The sequence below is a fragment of the Haliaeetus albicilla genome, chromosome 29 (assembly GCF_947461875.1).
Source record: "Haliaeetus albicilla chromosome 29, bHalAlb1.1, whole genome shotgun sequence".
NCBI classification, from domain to species: domain Eukaryota; kingdom Metazoa; phylum Chordata; class Aves; order Accipitriformes; family Accipitridae; genus Haliaeetus; species Haliaeetus albicilla.
The window spans coordinates 2898950-2916192 of NC_091511.1; the positions used below are offsets into that span (position 1 = coordinate 2898950).

Genomic DNA, 17243 nt, shown 5'->3' on the forward strand with positions numbered 1-17243 from the left:
GAGCGCCGCGGTAGAGCGCGAGCGCGCCGCGAGGGCGGGGCGAGAGGACGAAGCGGGCGGGGCGCATGCGTAGAGTGAGAGGGGCGGTGCTCTACAACCACGCATGCGCAGAGCGCTGGGAGCCGTGGTGGGGGATTGGCTGCGGACGGCAGTACGGCGGCCGCGGAGGGAAGGCGGAAGTAGGGGACGATCATGGCGGCGGCGGCGGCGCTGGAGCGGTGGGTATCCGGGGAGCTACAGGCTCTGCTGGGGCTGAGCGGGCGGCACGTCCCCGCCTTCCTGGTGGCGTTGGCGCGGCGGAGCCGTAGCGTGGAGGAGCTGCTGGAGCGGCTGCGGGAAACGGAGGCGCTGCGAGTGGAGGAGCCGCGCGTGCGCGCCTTCGCGCGGGAGCTGTGGGACAAGGTGGGCGGGGCTTCCCCTCCGGGGCGGGGCTCCGAGGGGAGTGGGCGGGGCTTCCCCGTTCGACTTTAGTGGGAGGGGAAACTTTGCGGGGGGGATGTGGCCTGCTGGTAGGTGAGGGCGGGGCTTATCACGGAGTGGCTTAGGCGGGAAGGGGCGTGGCTGCCTCAGAGGGGGCGGGGCTTCTAAGGTAGTGTGAGGGAGGAGCCTAGTAATCCTACATGTGGGTAGGGGCGTGTCTTGTGGGGTGTGTGGCTTTAAGGTGAGAAGGTGGGGCTTGGGGAGGCGGGGTCAGGCAGAGGGGGCGTGGTTTGCATGCCTGAGCACCACCAGGGAAGCCGTGTCCGATGAAGGGGCATTGGGTGCAGGTGGGCGTGGTCAGGTCGAGGGGTGGGTGGGGCCAGACACAGGGGCGTGGCTAACCGCAGAGGAGGCGTGTCTTGATGCTGTCCCCGCCCCCAGGTCCCCCGGGAGGCACCACGGGAACCCCCGGGCCGAGCGGCTGAGCGGGCGGCGCGGGAGCTGCAGCGCCGCAGCCAGGGCTACCGATTGGTCGATAGCGATGATGAGGGGGCGGGCCCCGCCCCCAGCTCCGCCCCTTCCCATGGCTCCACCCCCGGCATGGCCGACGCTTCCCACCGCCGCCGCCGACACCTCCGACGACGACGCTCCGAGTCGCCCGAGGCCTCCAGCCCCTCGCCGCCAACGCCCCTGTGAGTAGCCCCCGTTCTTGGGGTCCCCCCCATTATCGGGGTGTCCCCCCCCTGTTATGGAGGTCTCGGGGTTTCCTCCTGCCCCTCAGGGTCCCCCTGATTCTTGGGGTTCCCCCCCGATTATGGGGGTCTTGGGGTTTCCTCCTGCCCCTCAGGGTCCCCCTGATTCTTGGGGTTCCTCCCCACGATTATGGGGGTCTCGGGGTTTCCTCCTGCCTCCTGGAATGTCACCACAGGTACTCAAGGTCCCCCTGGATATTGGGGTCTCCTCCAGGCTTTTGGGAGTCTCCCGGGGGTCTCAAGGTCCCCTCCTGACTCTTGGGGTCCCCCTGAGCTTTTGGGATCCCTCTGGGTGCTGAGTCCCCCCTGGAGGTTCACACTCTCAAGATCATTTAAAAAACCTTAGGGCCCCCCAAATTATTAAGATCTATGGGTTTTGGGGTTCCCCCATGTGATCTCCGCCCCCCCCCCCCCCCCCCAAACCAGGGCTCCAGAGCCCCCTGAAGAGCCGGAAGCGGAATGGGAAGCATCGGAGCGGGAACGGCTGCGGGACCTGGAAGAACGCGACGCCTTCGCCGAGCGTCTGCGCCGCCGCGACCGTGACCGCACGCGCACTGTCCTCGCCCGCCCCGATGCCAAGGTGATGGAGGGGTCGCAACGCCTTTTGGAGGGGTCCCAGGGGCGATTTGAGGGGATCCAGCTGTGTTTGGGGGGCCCTGCTGAGCTTCTGGGGGTCTTTGGATGGAATTGGCAGTCCCTGGGTGGAATTGGCTTCCCTGGGTGGGATTTAGAGAGGTTGAGTGGGAATTGGGGTGCCAGAGGGAAATCTGGGGGGCCCTCCCAGGTTCCTGGGGGTCCTTGGGTAGGATTTTGGGGTATCCATGACTTAGATTTGGGTACCCTTGATGGAATTTAGGGGGGTTGAGTGGGAATTGGGGTCCCTGGTTGGGACTTGGGGGTGACAGTCAGGATGAGGGGGGTTCTGCCATGCTTTTGGGGGTCCTTGGGTGGGATTTGGGATCCCTGGGTGGGAATGGGGGGAGATCCTGGAGAGGGTTTGGGGTTCCTGGGTGGAATTGAGGGTCTCTGGATAGGTCCCTGGGGTGGGGGTGTGTTGTCTGGCTCCTGGGTGTCCCTGGGTTTGATTCAGGGGTCCTAACTGGGATTGGTGGGGGTGCTGGGTGGGACTGGGGGGTCACACCCAGGATGGGGGGGATCCTGCCAGTTTCCTTGGGGTCCCTGTGTTTGATTTAGCGGTCCCACCTGGGATTGGGTGGATGCTGGGTGGGATTGGGGGGTCCTTAGGTGGAACTGGCGGGGGCTTTGTCTGACTCCTGGCTCAGTTTCAACATCCCTGGGTGGGATCGGGGAGATCTGGGGGTGCTGTAAAGGCCCCCCGACCTTCTCCATGCTCTGCAGCTAGAATGTGGGGTCCCCCTCCCCTCCTCACCCCTTTCTCCCCACCCCCAGGCCTATGAAGAAGCCCAGAAACGCCTCAAAGTCGCCGAAGAAGATCAAAAAACCATGGTGAGCTCCAGGATCTGGCCAACCTCACGCTGAGGGGGCATTCCACCGAACCCCAACACCCCTTCTTTCCTCCACCTCTGTGTGTGTGTGTCCCCATCCAGGTTCCGGAGCTACGGAAAAAGTCCCGCCGGGAATACCTAGCTAAACGGGAACGAGATAAATTAGAAGAACTGGAAGCGGAGATCGCTGACGAGGAATATCTTTTCGGGGAAGAGGCGCTGACGAGGGCGGAGCGGCGTGAGCTGGAGTACAAACGGCGCGTGCGGGATCTGGCCCGCGAGTACAAACGGGCCGGGGAGAAGGAGAAACTGGAGAAAAGTAACCGGTATTACATCCCTGAGGAAACACGGGGCAAGGTGAGGGGCCCCAAAACCCTGCCAGGGCCCCAAAACCCTGCCAGCACCCCAAACCCTTCCTCTAGACCCGCAAGATCCCTCCCATCACTGTCAAGGTTCCCTTCCCAAAGTTCCCCAGATCTTCCCTGTATCCCCCTCAGGGTCCCTTCCATCACCCCCAGGGCCCTCTCTAGCACCCCAAATTGTTTTTCTATTCTTTCAAAGTGTTTGTTATCACTGCTGAGGCCCTCTCCAGCACCCCAAATCCTCCCTCTATCCACCCAGAGTCCCTTCCATCACCCCCAGGATCTCCTTCAGCACCCTAAATCCTCTCTCAAGATCACTGCTGTCACTCCTGGGACCTCCTCCAGCACCCCAAATCCTTCCTCTATCCCCCCCAAATCCCTCCGATCACCTCCAGGAGCCTCTTCAACACCCCAAATCCTGTCTTTATCCCCCCCAAGATCGCTCTCATTGCTGCCAAGCTCCCCTCCACCACCCCAAAGCCTCTCTTTATCCCCCCAGGGTCTTTTCCATCACCCCCAGGACCCCCTTCAGCACCCCAAATCGTCCTTTTATCCCCCCAAAATCCCTCCCATCACCACCAAGACTCCCTCCAGTGCCTCAAATTCCACCCTCCATCTCCCCAAGGTCCCTCCTGCCACGGCAGGGGGTTTCGGGGGGACACCACCATGGTTTCACCGCTCTCACCACCTCCCCGTAGAAGATCCCAGAACGTGAGGAAGCAACGGGAGGGGAGGAAGAGCGGATGGCCCCCCGGGATGAGCAGCGGCGATGGGAAGAGGAACGGATAGGGGCGGCTTCCCTGAGGTTTGGGGCACGCGATGCCGCCCGCCGTCAGCCCTCCAAAGATTACGACTTTGTGCTGGAGGAAGATGAGATGATCCAGTTCGTCAGCGCCGTGCAGATGAAAGGCACTGAACCTGATAAGGTGAGGGGGCAGGGGGTTTGGGGGTGCTGGAGGGGGTCCTGGGGGCGATGGGAGGGATTTTGGGGGGATGGAAGGGGAATTTGGGGAGGTGGAGGGGATTCTAGGGGGGATGGTAGGGACCTTGGGGGTGACAAAGGGAGGATTTGGGTGCTGGAAGGGGTCCTGAAGATACTATAGGCACCATGCGGACAGTGGTGGGGGGCCCTGGGAGGACAATGGAGAACTTTGGGGACACTGGAGGTGACATGGGGACTGTGGGGGTGACACTGTCGGCACTCACAGGAGGCACCGGCGCCGGTGCCAGAGGCGGAGCGGCGGCGGCAGTCAGCGCAGGAGGTTCGCCGTAGCCTTCCCATCTTCCCTTACCGCGACGAGCTGGTGGCTGCCATCGCTCAGCACCAAATCCTGGTCATTGAGGGGGAGACCGGTTCTGGCAAGACCACCCAGATCCCCCAGTACCTGCACGAGGAGGTGGGGGGGCCTTTGGGGGGCTGGGGGGGCAAATAGTGGGGATGGGAGGCAATGCGGGACAGATATGGGGAGCTGGGGGGCATCAGGGGGTCAAATGAGGGGGCATCAAGGGGCAGATGGGGGGGTTGGGGAGCATTGGGGGGGCAGATAGAGGGACTGGGGGTGTTGGGGGGGTCAGATAATGGGGTTGGGGGTATCAGGGCAATGATGGGGGGCAGATAGGGAGCTTGGGGGGCATCAAGGGGGTATTGGGGGGCAGATGGAGGAGTTGGGACATGAGGGGGCTATAGGGGGCTGATAGGAGGGCTGGGGGGCCATGGGGGGGCAGATAGGGGGGCTGGGGGGCAGATGGGGGGCTGGGGGCATCAGGGGGTATTGGGGGACAGATGGGGGGGCTATGTGGGGCAGATCAAGGGGCTGTGGGGGGCAAATAGGGGGTTTGGGGTCATGGGGGGTGACAGGGCAGAATGGGGGGCTTTGGGGGGCAGATAAGGGGGTTTGGGGCTTCAGGGGAGCTGGGGGGGCATTGGGGGGTAATAAGGGAGCTGGAGGTCAAGGGGGGCAGGGAAAGCTCGTCTTCCCTGTCGCCCCCCAACCGAATCCACCACCCCCCCTGCAGGGCTACACGCGCCAGGGGCTGAAGATCGGCATCACGCAGCCGCGGCGTGTGGCCGCCATGAGCGTGGCCGCCCGCGTGGCCGTCGAGATGGGCACTAAGCTGGGCAATGAGGTGACGCAGGGACACGGCGGGGACATGGGGACACAGGGGGAGACATGGGGACGTGGAGCGATGGGGACATGAGGGGTGTGGGACACCCTGAGGGGTGGCTCTGGTGACCTGAGGGTGGCAGGGTAACCTGGGGACACGTCCCTGTCCCAAAGGGACCCTGAGGAACCCTGGGGATGTGGCCTTGTCCCAAGGGGACCCTGGGGACACATCCACATGCTGGGGTCGTGTCCCCCTTGCAAGGGACCCAGGGGACACCTTGCCATCCTGGGGACCGTAGGGGACACTGGGGACAGGTCCTTGTCCCAGGGAGCCCTGAGGAACACTGGGGGCACTAATGACATGTCTCAATCTTTGGGGACCTTAGGGAACTTGTCTGCATTTTAGGGGACCCTGAGGAAGATGTCCCCATTGTGGGGACCTCAGGGGACATAGGGGACATGTCTCTGTCCCAGAGAACCCTGAGCACACAGGGAACCCTAATGTCATGTCCCTGTCCTAGTGGACTCTAGGTGACACGTCCCCATCCTAGGGGACCCCAGGGAAGATGTCGCCATCCTGGGGACCGCAGGGGACACATCCCCATCCCAGGACACCCCAGGGGGACATTAGGGCACCCTGGGCAAGCGAGGGGTGTCCAGGAGACCCTGGGGACAGTTTGGGACCCTGGGGACTGCTGGGGAGGGGTTAAGGGACTCAGAGGGGGGGAGTCGGGGGACACTGGGCCCTGCTGGTGACATGTCCCGTGTCCCCAGGTGGGGTACAGCATCCGCTTCGAGGACTGCACGTCGGAGCGGACGGTGCTGAAGTACATGACGGACGGGATGCTGCTGCGGGAGTTCCTGACCGAGCCCGACCTCGGCTCCTACAGGTGGCCTTGGGGACACTGGGGACACAGAGGGGACATCGGGGACACGGGGGACACCAGAGATGCTGGGGACACCAAGGATGATGGGGACATGGGGGGCATCGGGATGTTGGGGGAGAGCAGAGGGATTGGGCACGTTGGGGACATCAGAGGCTGGGGGACCGTGGGGACATTAGGGACGTTGGGGACATGCGGATGGGGACAATAAGGTGTGGGGGGAGGTTGACAGTGGGGGGGAGCTGGGGAATATCTGGGGGGTGTGATTGGGGACATTGTGGGGATGGGGGGCAGTTGGGGACAGTGGGGGGACATTGGGGACACAGCAGGGGACTGGCAGAGCAGCCACATGCCCCCGTTGCTGTCCTTGTCCTTAGTCTTACTGGTGTCACTTTGGTGTCCCCATGTCCCTGTCCCCATGTGCTTGTGCCTGTCTCCATGTCTCTGTGTCTTGTCTCACATCCCAACACTCCTGTGACTGTCCCCACGCCTGTCCCTGCATCCCCACGCCTGTTCCCGTGTCCCCATACTTGTCCCTATACTTCTCCCCACATCGCCACGCTTGTCCTCACACTTGTTCCCATGTCCCTTCATTTGTCCCCGTGTCCCTATACCTGGTCCCTGTGCTTTTTCCGTGTTCTCACACCTGTCCCCATGACCCCATACCTGTCCCCACGCTTGTCCCTGTGTCCCCACACTTGTTTTCCTGTCCCCATACCTGTTCCCACGCTTGTCCCCACGTCCCCATACATGTCTCCCCATCCCCATACCTGTCCCCACACTTGTTCCTATGTCCCCATACCTGTCCCCATGCTTGTCCCTGTGTCCCCACACTTGTTCTCCTGTCCCCGTACCTGTCCCCACGCTTGTCCCCACGTCCCCATACGTGTCCCCCTGTCCCCATACCTGTCCTCACACTTGTCCCTGTGTCCCCACACTTGTTCTCCTGTCCCCGTACCTGTCCCCACGCTTGTCCCCACGTCCCCATACATGTCTCCCCATCCCCATACCTGTCCCCACACTTGTTCCTATGTCCCCATACCTGTCCTCATGTCCCCATACCTGTCCCCATGCTTGTCCCTGTGTCCCCACACTTGTTCTCCTGTCCCCGTACCTGTCCCCACGCTTGTCCCCACGTCCCCATACGTGTCCCCCTGTCCCCATACCTGTCCTCACACTTGTCCCTGTGTCCCCATACCTGTCTTCATGTCCCCGTACCTGTCCCCATGCTTGTCCCCACGTCCCCATGCCTGTCCCCACACTTGTCCCTGTGTCCCCATACCTGTCCTCATGTCCCCATGCCTGTCCCCACGCTTGTCCCTGCGCCCCCATATGTGTCCCCCATCCCCATACCTGTCCCCACACTTGTCCCCACATCCCCACACCCATCGCCCCCTCCCCATACCTGTCCCCACGCTTGTCCCTGTGTCCCCATATGTGTCCCCATGCCCATCCCCCGCCATCCCTGCAGCGTGATCATGGTGGACGAGGCCCACGAGCGCACCCTGCACACCGATGTCCTCTTCGGGCTGATCAAGGACATCGCCCGGTTCCGTCCCCAGCTGAAGGTGCTGGTGGCCTCGGCCACCCTCGACACCCAGCGCTTCTCCGCCTTCTTCGACCAGGCCCCCGTCTTCCGTATCCCTGGGCGCCGCTTCCCCGTTGACATCTACTACACCAAGGTGACACGGGGACGTTGGGGGACACGGGGGGAGCAGGGGGTTTTAGGGTGCTGGGGGACAAGGGGACGCTGGGGAACAGAGGGACAAGGGGACAGGGGGGACATGGGAGCAGCAAGGGGATGTGGGAGCACTGGGGGATGTGGGGCGATGGGGGACACGAGGGGACGGGGGCGCAGGGGGACACCTGGGGACACTGGGGGATGTTGGAGGATGTGGGGTGCTGGGGGCATCAGGGGACATGGGGGCACAGGGACATCTGAGGACACTGGGGGGTGTTGGAGGACCTCAGGGCACAGGGGGACATGGGGGGTGACAGGGGAGAAGGGGACATTGAGGGACGTGGGGACACTGGGACAGTGGGGGACATGGGGATGTCAGGGGACATGGGGACACGGGGCGATGCAGGGGGACATGGCGACTGGGGGACACTGGGCAGCAGGAGGGGCAGGGGGATGCCTAGGGACACCTGGGGACACCCGGTGCTGATGTCCCCTCGATGTCCCCTCCCCAGGCGCCCGAGGCCGACTACCTGGAGGCGTGCGTGGTGTCGGTGCTGCAGATCCATGTCACCCAGCCCCCCGGGGACATCCTCGTCTTCCTCACTGGCCAGGTGCGTGTCCCACTGTCACCCCCGTCCCCTCCCTGCCACTTCTCACGTCCCCCCCTGAGTACCTCCATGTCCCGTGGGCACCCCTGTGTCACCCAGCCCCCTGGGGACATCATCCTCCACGCCAGGCAAGTGGGTGTCCCCGTGTCACCTCCCTGCCACCCCCCATGTCCTTGCTGTCCCTTTCTCTGTCCCCCTCATATTATTCATGCTTTCAGTGTCATCCTAATGTCCCCTGGGTGTCCCCATCCCCATAGCTGTGCCCGTTCCCCTGGGTGTCCCGGAGTGTCCCTGTCCCCCTGGATGTCCCCTGATGTCTCCATCCCTGTGGCCATCCCCATTCCCCTGGGTGTCCCTGTCCCCCTGGGTGTCCCCTGATGTCCTCATTCCCCCAGGGGTCCCTGGGTCCTCCTGGGTGTCCCCTTCCCCCCTTGTGTCCCAGTGTCCCCCACGCAGTGTCCCCATCCCCCCAGATGTCCCCATCCCCCTGGGTGTCCCCGGTTGTCCCCCGGGTGTCCCCATTCCCCTGATGTCCCCTAGGGGTCTCTATCCCCATGGCTGTCCCCATCCTCCTGGTGTCCCAGTGTCCCCCCCGCAGTGTCCCCATCCCCCTGGATGTCCCCATTCTCCCGGTGTCCCTGATGTCCCCCTGGATATCCCCATCCTTCCTGGGTCCCCCTGGATGTCCCCATCCCCGCGGGTGTCCCCATTCCCCTGATGTCCTCCTGGGTGTCTCCATCCCCACAGCCGTCCCCATCCTCCTGGGTGTCCCCTTCCCCGCCAGTGTCCCCCCCGCCCGGGGATGTCCCCATTCCCCTGGTGTCCCCGATATCCCCCTGGCCATCCCCATCCCTCCTGGTTATCCCCATCCCTCCCAGATGTCCCCATTCCCCTAAGCATCCCTATCTCCCCAGTCATCCCTGTCCCCTCCAGGTGTCCCTATTCCCCCCCCCCCACCTTTTCCCCCTCCCCCTGGATGTCCCCATCCCCTGCCACTTAACATCCCCTGCCCGTGGGTGACAGGAGGAGATCGAGGCGTGCGTGGAGCTGCTGCAGGAGCGCTGCCGTCGCCTGGGCTCCCGCCTGGCCGAGCTTTTGGTGCTGCCGATCTACGCCAACCTCCCCTCCGACATGCAAGCCCGTATTTTTGAGCCCACCCCCCCCGGCGCCCGCAAGGTGGGGGGCTTTGGCCCTTTAAGGGGAGGGGTGGGGCTTCTGGGAGGGGAAGAAGGGTGGGGCTGAGGGGGTAGGGTTTTGGAGAGGTGGGGGCTGCTAGGAAGGGGGAGTCAGGGAGGGGGGCAGGTTGAGAGGGTGGGGCCTAAGGGGTGGGGTTAATTGGGTGGGGGCCTAAGGGGTGGGGCTTAATAGGGTGGGGGCTAAGGGGTGGGGTCTAAGGGGGTGGGGTGAATAGGGTGGGGTCTGAAGGGGTGAGGCTTAATAGCTTGGAGTTTAAGGGATGGGGTTTAAGAAAGTGAGGTTTAACAGAGTGGAGCTTAGTGTAGAGCTTAATAGGGTGGGGTCTAAGGCGTGGGCCTTAATAGGGTGGGGTATAATGGGGTGTGGCCTAAAGAGGTGGTGCTCAATAGGGTGGGGTTTAAGGGGTGGGGCTTAATAGGGGGCAGTTTGAGGGGTGGGGTCTAAAGGTGAGGTTTAATGGAGTAGAGCTTAATAGGATGGGGTCTAATGGGGTGTGGCCTAAAGGGGAGGTGCTCAATAGGGTGGAGTTTAAGAGGTGGTGGCTGAGAGGGTGGAGCTTAATAGGGTGAGGTTTAAAGGGGTTGGGTTCAATAGGGTGGAGTTTAAGAGGTGGGATCTCATGGAGTAGAGCTTAATAGGGTAGGGCTTTATGGGGTGGGGTTTAGGGCAGGGTCTAAGGAGGTGGGGCTCAGTAGGGTGAGGTCTAAAGGGCAGAGCTTAATAGAGCAGGGCCTAAAAGGGGTGGAGCTTATAAGATGGAGTCTAAGAGGTTGAGGTCTAAAGAGTGGACTGTATGGGGTGGGGTCTAAGGGGGTGGAGGCTGTGCAGGTGGGGCCTAGGGGTGGGACTTGATGAGGCGGGGCTTAAGGAGGTAGAGTCCAGAAGTGGGGTTTAATGGGGTGAGACTTGGAATGGGGCTTAAGGAGGTGGGGCTTGATAGGGTGGGGTCTGTGGGTGGAGTCTGAGAGGTAGGGTTTAATAAGGTGGAGTTAAAGGGATGGGGCTTAAGAGGGTGGGGGCTCATAGGGTGGAGCCCGGGGTGGGCAGAGCCTGTGACATCCCCTCCCCTCCCCCCAGGTAGTGGTGGCCACCAACATCGCGGAGACGTCAGTGACCATCGACGGGATCGTCTACGTGCTGGACCCCGGGTTCTGCAAGCAGAAGAGCTACAGCGCCCGCACCGGCATGGAGTCCCTCGTGGTCACCCCCTGCTCCCGGGTACCGTGTCACCCCCTGTCACCTCCCCTGTCACCTCCCTCACTGTGTCACCCCCCCCCCCCCGTGTCCCCCCTTCGGTCCCCTTAGGTGGCTGTGGCCCCTCCTGTGGCCCTTCTCTGGGGGTTGGTGTCCCCCCGTGTCCCCAGGGTTCTTATGGGCAGCTGTGTTCTGGTGTCCTCATATCCCTTGGTCACCATGTCCCTGTGTCCCCACATTCCTTGGTCACCGTGTCCTCATGTCACTGAGTCCCCAGGTCTCCAGGTCCCCTCTTTGGGTCCCCAGCTCCTTGTGCTTCTGGGTCCCTGTGGGCAGCCATGTCTTTTGTCCCCGGGTGTCCCCACATCCCTTGGTCCCCATGTCCCCATGTTACTGGGTCCCCATTTGTCTGGATCCTCATGGGCAGCCATGTTCCTTTGTCCCCTCCACGTCCCCAGGTCCCCATGGGCAGCTACGTGCCCATGTCCCTGTGTCCCCATGTCCCTTGGTCTCCATGTCCCCATGTCCCTTGGTCCCCACATCTCTGGGTCCCCACGCCTCTGGGTGCCCATGGACAGCCGTGTCCCTTGTCCTTCCACGTTCCCCCTGTCTCCCCCACCCCATGGGCCTGCTGGTGACCAGTGATGATGACCCGCAGGCCTCGGCGAACCAGCGGGCAGGCCGGGCAGGACGGGTGGCTCCTGGGAAGTGCTTCCGCCTCTACACAGCTTGGGCCTTCCAGCATGAGCTGGAGGAGACGCCGGTGCCCGAGATCCAACGCGCCGACCTGGGGTCCCTCGTCCTGCTCCTCAAGAGCCTCGGTGAGACAGGGATGCTGTGGGGTTGTATTACATATTTTGGGGTCTAAAGGGGCATCTTGGGGAGCATTGGGGCATCTTAGAGGATATTGGGGCATCTCAGGAGGCATCTCGGGGGGCATTGGAGCATCACAGGGACCATCAGGGCATCTCAGGAGGTATCTCAGGGACCATTGGGACATCTCAGGGGGCATTGGAGCATCTCAGGGACCATCAGGGCATCTCAGGAGGCATCTCAGGGACCATTGGGACATCTCAGGGGGCATTGGAGCATCTCAGGGACCATCAGGGCATCTCAGGAGGCATCTCAGGGACCATTGGGACATCTCAGGGGGCATTGGAGCATCTCAGGAGGCATCTCAGGGACCATTGGGACATCTCAGGGGGCATTGGAGCATCTCAGGGGGCATTGGGACATCTCAGGGGGCATTGGAGCATCTCAGGGACCATCAGGGCATCTCAGGAGGCATCTCAGGAGGCATCTCAGGAGGCATCTCAGGAGGCATCTCAGGAGGCATCTCAGGAGGCATCTCAGGAGGCATCTCAGGAGGCATCTCAGGGGGCATTGGAGCATCTCAGACACCATCAGGGCATCTCAGGGACCATCGGGGCATCTTAGAGGGCATTGGGGCATCTCAGGGACCATCAGGGCATTTCAGGAGGTGTCTGAGGCGCCACTGGAGTATCTTGGGGGCCATCAGACTGTCTCAGGAGGCATCTCAGGGGTCATTGGGGCATCTTAGAGGGCATTGGGCCATCTCAGGGACCATCAGGGCATCTCAGGAGGCATTGTGGGGGGCATTGGAGCATCTCGGGGACTATCAGGGCATCTCAGGAGGCATCTTGGGGGCATTGGGACATCCTAGGGGCTGTCAGGTCTTCTCAGGAATTACCTTAGAGGGTGTGGGGGTATCTCAAGAGGTATTTTAGGGAGCATCGGGGTATCCTGGGGGGCACTGGGACATCTCAGGAGGCATCTCGGGGGGCATCAGAGCATTGTAGGGGCTGTTAGGCCATCTCAGGAGTGATTGAGGCATCTCAGGGTCCCTCAGGGCTTCTCCGGAGCTATCTTGGAAGGGATTGGGGCACCTTAGGGAGCATTGGGGCATGTCAGGAGGCATCTTAGGGGACATTGGGATGTCTTAATGGGTGGCAGGGCATCTCAGGAGGCACCTGGGTGGGCATAAGGGCATCTCAGGGGAGATAGGGGCACCACAGGGGACATCCGGGCGTCTTGGGGACCATTGGGACATCTTAGGAGGTATCTCAAGGGCATCTTGGAGGCTCTTGGGGCATCTTGGGAGCATCTTGAGGGACATTTGGGGACAAGGGGAACCTCAAGACATCTTGGGGCAGGGGCACAGCTCAGGGCCTGGGTGACATTGGGGACATTTTGGGCTGTGGGGGACACCCTGGGGTACCAGGAGAGGTCTGGGGTGGCCCTGGGGTGACAGCGGGTGATGTCCCTGTCCCCAGGCATCAACGACCTCATCCACTTCGACTTCCTGGACCCACCACCCCACGAGACGCTGGTGCTGGCGCTGGAGCAGCTCTACGCCCTGGGCGCCCTCAACCACCTGGGAGAGCTCACCACGGTACTGGGAGCACTGGGAGGGACTGGGATGGTGGGTCCTGGGTGCCTTCAACCACTGGGTGAAGCTCACCACGGTACTGGGAGCACTGGAAGAGGTTGGGATGGTGGTGGTGAACCCCACGGGTGAGCTCACCACGGTACTGGGAGAGACAGGGACAGGTGCTGAAACCCATGGCTGAAGCTCACCATGATACTGGGAGGGACTGGGATGGGGGCCCTGGGTGCTCTCAACCACTGGGTGAAGCTCACCATGGTACTGGGAGCACTGGAAGAGGCTGAGATGGTGGTGGTGGACCCCGTGGGTGAGGTCACCATGGTACGGGGAGCACTGAGTGGGGTTACTGGGAGCACTGGCCCTGACACTGTCCCCTCCCTGTCCCCAGCTGGGCCGGCGCATGGCGGAGCTGCCGGTGGAGCCCATGTTGGCCAAGATGATCCTGGCCTCCGAGCAGTGAGTGTCCTCGTTGGTGTCCCCACGTGTCCTGGTGGTGTTCCCTTGGGTGTCCCCTGGCTTGTGCCTGGGATGTCCTCTGGGGTGTCCTGGGTGGCCTCATGGTGTCCCCAGTTTGTCCCTAGGGGTCCTGGTGGTGTCCCTTTGGGTGTCCCTGGGTTGTCCCCAGGAGGCTTGGTGGTGTCCCCAGATTGTTCCTTGGGTGTCCTTGTGGTGTCCCCTGGCTCGTCCCCGCGTGTCCTCGTGGTGTCCCTGGTTGTCCCCTGGGTTGCCCCAAGTGTTCTCAGGTCATTCTCCTCCTCATGTCCCCCTGCGTTGTCCCCAGGTGCCCTCCTGGTGTCCCCCTGTGTCTGCAGGTTGTCCCCAGGAGTCCTTGGGTTGTGCCTTGGTGTCCTGGTGGTGTCCCCAGGTTATCCTTGGGCATCCTCGTTGCATCCCCATGTTGTCCCCAGATGTCCCAGTGGTGTCCCCATCCCTGACCCCCATCGGGCACCTACCAGGGGGTGGTGCCACCCCCCCTACCCGATCCTGGGTCCCCGCGGTGACGCGGTGACATCAACCCCCCACCCAGGTACGGCTGCACAGAGGAGGTGCTGACGGTGGCGGCCATGCTTTCGGTCAACAACGCCATCTTCTACCGCCCCAAGGACAAGGTCCTTCACGCTGACAGCGCCCGCCTGGGCTTCCATGTCCCCGGGGGGGACCACCTCGTCCTGCTCAATGTCTACAACCAGGCACGAGGCGAGGGGGGGACGACACAATACGGTGGGGGGGCGTACGATGACACACAGATGGGGACACCGATGGGGACGTGGCGGGGTGATGGGATGTGCTGGGGGATGTAGGTTTGGGGGGTAGGGGGGTGTTTGGGGGGTATGTGGGGCTCTGGGGAGGGTAAATATGGAGCGGAGGGGCTTTGGAGGGTACAGGGTGTCTGGGGGGGTGGTATTGGGGGGTAAATATGGGGATTAGGGGGCAGGTTGAGGGGTATGGGGTGTTGTTGGGACCCTGGGGGGGGAAGTCTGGGGGGGGGTGTCTAGGGAGCAGGTTGGGGGGGGTACAGAGTCTTCAGAGCAGGGAGGGTGGTCTGTGGGGCTGGGGGGCCACTTGGGGGTTCAGGGAGGCCCTGGGGGGCAGGTTGGGGGCACGGGGTGGGTGTCCAGGACCAGGTGCTGAGTGTGTCCTTGTCCTCCCCTCCCGTGTCCCTGTCCCCACTGTGTCCCGCCATGTCCTTGCTCCTCTCTGTGTCGCCCCTCTGTGTCCCTGTGTGTCCCCCGTGTCCCCGTGTCCCCCCCTGTGTCCCTGTGTCTTCCCCCTGCAGTGGGTGGCCAGTGGACACTCCCTGCAGTGGTGCTACGAGCACTTCGTACAGGCGCGCTCCCTGCGCCGGGCGCGGGACGTGCGGGAGCAGCTGGAGGGGCTGATGGAGCGCGTCGAGGTCGCCCCTTCCTCCTGCGCCAGCGACTACGTACCCGTCCGCAAGGTCACCCCCATGATCCCCCCACCCCGGGACCCCCCAACTGCCCGCGGAGCCCCCGGTTTCCACCCCAGGGCCCCCATTTCCCCCTTGGGAACCCCCATTTCCACTCCAGGGACCCCCAGGAGACTCTTGAGACCCCCAAGTTGCCCCAGGGACCTGCAGGGAACCCCGTTCCTGCCCCCATAGGATCACCAGGGACTCCCATTTCCCCTCCTGGGACCCCCTGGGACTCCCATTTCCCCTCCTGGGATCCCCAGGAACCCCCATTGCCTCTCCTAGGACCCCCTCCAGGAGCCCCTGAGACCCCCCAGGTTTCCCCCATGACCTGTGGGGACCCCCATTTCCCACTATGGGATCCCCAGGGACCCCCATTTCCCATCTTGGGCCCACCCATGTCTCCTCCTTTGATCCTCAGGGGCCCCCATTTCCTAGCCTAGGACTACAGGGACCTTCATTTCCCCTCCTGGCCCCCCACCAGGAGCCTCTGGGACCCCCAAGTTCCCCCCAGGACCCATGGGGACTCCCATTTCCCCCCCATTGGACCCCTGGTACCCCCCATTTCCTCTCTTGGGATCCCTAGGGACCCCTATTTCCCTTCTTGGGACCTCCACATTTCTACCAGGACCTGCAGGGACCCCCATTTTCCCCTATGGGATCCCCAGTGACCCCTGTTTCCTCTCCTGGGACTCCCATTTCCTATCTTGGGACTCCCAAGAGGCTCTGGGACCCCCAGGTTTCCCCCAGGACCTGTGGGGACCCCAATTTCCCCTTCATGAGATCCCCAGGGACCCTCATTTTCCCTCCTGGGACCCCCCTTTCACCTTCTGGGACCCCCCAGGAGCCCCTGAGACCCCCCAAGTCCCCCGCAGAACCTGCAGAGACCGCCCTATTTCCCCTCCTGGGCCCTCCAGGGACCCCCATTTTGCCTCCTGCTCCCCCACCCCAGGATCCTCTGGCACCCCTCCTTCCCCCTGATGCTGACCCCCAACCTGCCGCCCCCCTCCGCAGGCCATCACTGCCGGCTTCTTCTACCACACGGCACGGCTGACGCGGGGCGGTTACCGCACGGTGAAGCACCAGCAGACGGTTTTCATCCACCCCAACAGCTCCCTCTTCGAGGAGCAGCCCCGCTGGGTGCTCTACCACGAGCTCGTCTTCACCACCAAGGAGTTCATGCGGCAGGTGGGGACACGGGGACGTGGCTGGGGACAGTGGCATGGGGCTGGGGGGATGCTGTGGGGCCAGGAGTGTGGTTGTGGGGACCTTGGGATGGGGATGGGGACAGGGACACTGCTGTGGGCATGGGGAGTTGGCCATGGCGACAGTGATGGGGACACAGGGATGGGGACGGGGACACCACTGTAGGCATGAGGATGTCACCATAGGGACAGGGATATGGCCATAGGGACAGGGATGTGGCTGTGGGGATGGGGACTGGGGCCAGGGGCACCACGGTGGGCATGGGGATTGGGTTATGGGGACACTGGGACAGTGATGGGGACAGGGACACCACTGTGGGTGTGGAGATGTCACCATGGGGACAGGGACATGGGGACACTGCGACAGGGATGTGGGGGTGGGGACAGGGTCAAGGACACCACCATGGGCATGGCCAGTGACACTGGGGACACGGCCTCAGGGACAGAGACAGGGACGCTGAGCATGGCACAGGGACATAGTCACAGGGTTGGGTTCATCAGGATGGGGACATGGCCACCACTGTGGGGACAGGGACCTCCGTCCCTCATTGGGAATGGGGTGGCAGGAGGGTGAAGGGGACCCCGTAGCCATGTCCCCACGAGGATCAGGGTGACAGGATGGTGACCCCATGTCCCCATGGGGACCAAGGATGATGGGACATCAACGAGGACCTGGTAGCCCTGTCCCCTTTGTGCCCAGGACAATGACAGCCCCTGCCCCCGGCTCCAACAGGATAGCACTGTGTCCCCCCCAGGCTGGGGGTGCCATGACAGTCCCCAGGGCCACCAAGTGACCCCCCCTCTCCGCCGCCTGTCCCCTTTGTCCCCAGGTGATCGAGATCGACAGCGCGTGGCTGCTGGAGGTGGCCCCCCATTACTACCAGGCCAAGGAGCTGGAGGACGCCAGTGCCCGCAAGATGCCCAAGAAGGTGGGCAAGAGCCGGGACGAGCTGGGCTGAGGAGCCCTGGGGACACTTGGGGACATTTGGGGACACAATACAGCTGGTTTGGAAGACGAGTGGCTCCAGGCTC

The 17243-nt window shown here is 63.0% G+C and overlaps 1 protein-coding gene across 1 annotated transcript; it reads left to right on the forward strand.

Annotated features, from left to right (window-relative positions):
• The first annotated feature begins 119 nt into the window (after positions 1-119).
• DHX16 (DEAH-box helicase 16) lies at positions 120-17224 on the forward strand. The gene is made up of 20 exons (XM_069774209.1): positions 120-402; positions 862-1112; positions 1599-1752; positions 2583-2639; positions 2741-2995; positions 3699-3926; positions 4209-4397; positions 5017-5127; positions 5880-5995; positions 7461-7671; positions 8183-8281; positions 9302-9454; positions 10553-10693; positions 11328-11490; positions 12964-13082; positions 13465-13532; positions 14104-14266; positions 14854-15015; positions 16021-16194; positions 17042-17224. The coding sequence occupies exons 1-20, from the start codon at positions 193-195 to the stop codon at positions 17168-17170; spliced, it is 3153 nt and encodes a 1050-aa protein (XP_069630310.1). The 5' UTR covers positions 120-192; the 3' UTR covers positions 17171-17224.
• The last annotated feature ends 19 nt before the right edge of the window (positions 17225-17243 follow it).

What these genes read in the sequence shown, in the direction of transcription:
- DHX16 (XM_069774209.1), top strand. Translation starts at nt 193, where the DNA reads ATGGCGGCGGCGGCGGCGCTGGAGCGGTGGGTATCCGGGGAGCTACAG. An exon ending in AAGGCACTGAACCTGATAAG is followed by an intron (nt 3,927 to 4,208) that starts GTGAGGGGGCAG and finishes CGGCACTCACAG; the next exon opens with GAGGCACCGGCGCCGGTGCC. An exon ending in ATGATCCTGGCCTCCGAGCA is followed by an intron (nt 13,533 to 14,103) that starts GTGAGTGTCCTC and finishes CCCCCCACCCAG; the next exon opens with GTACGGCTGCACAGAGGAGG.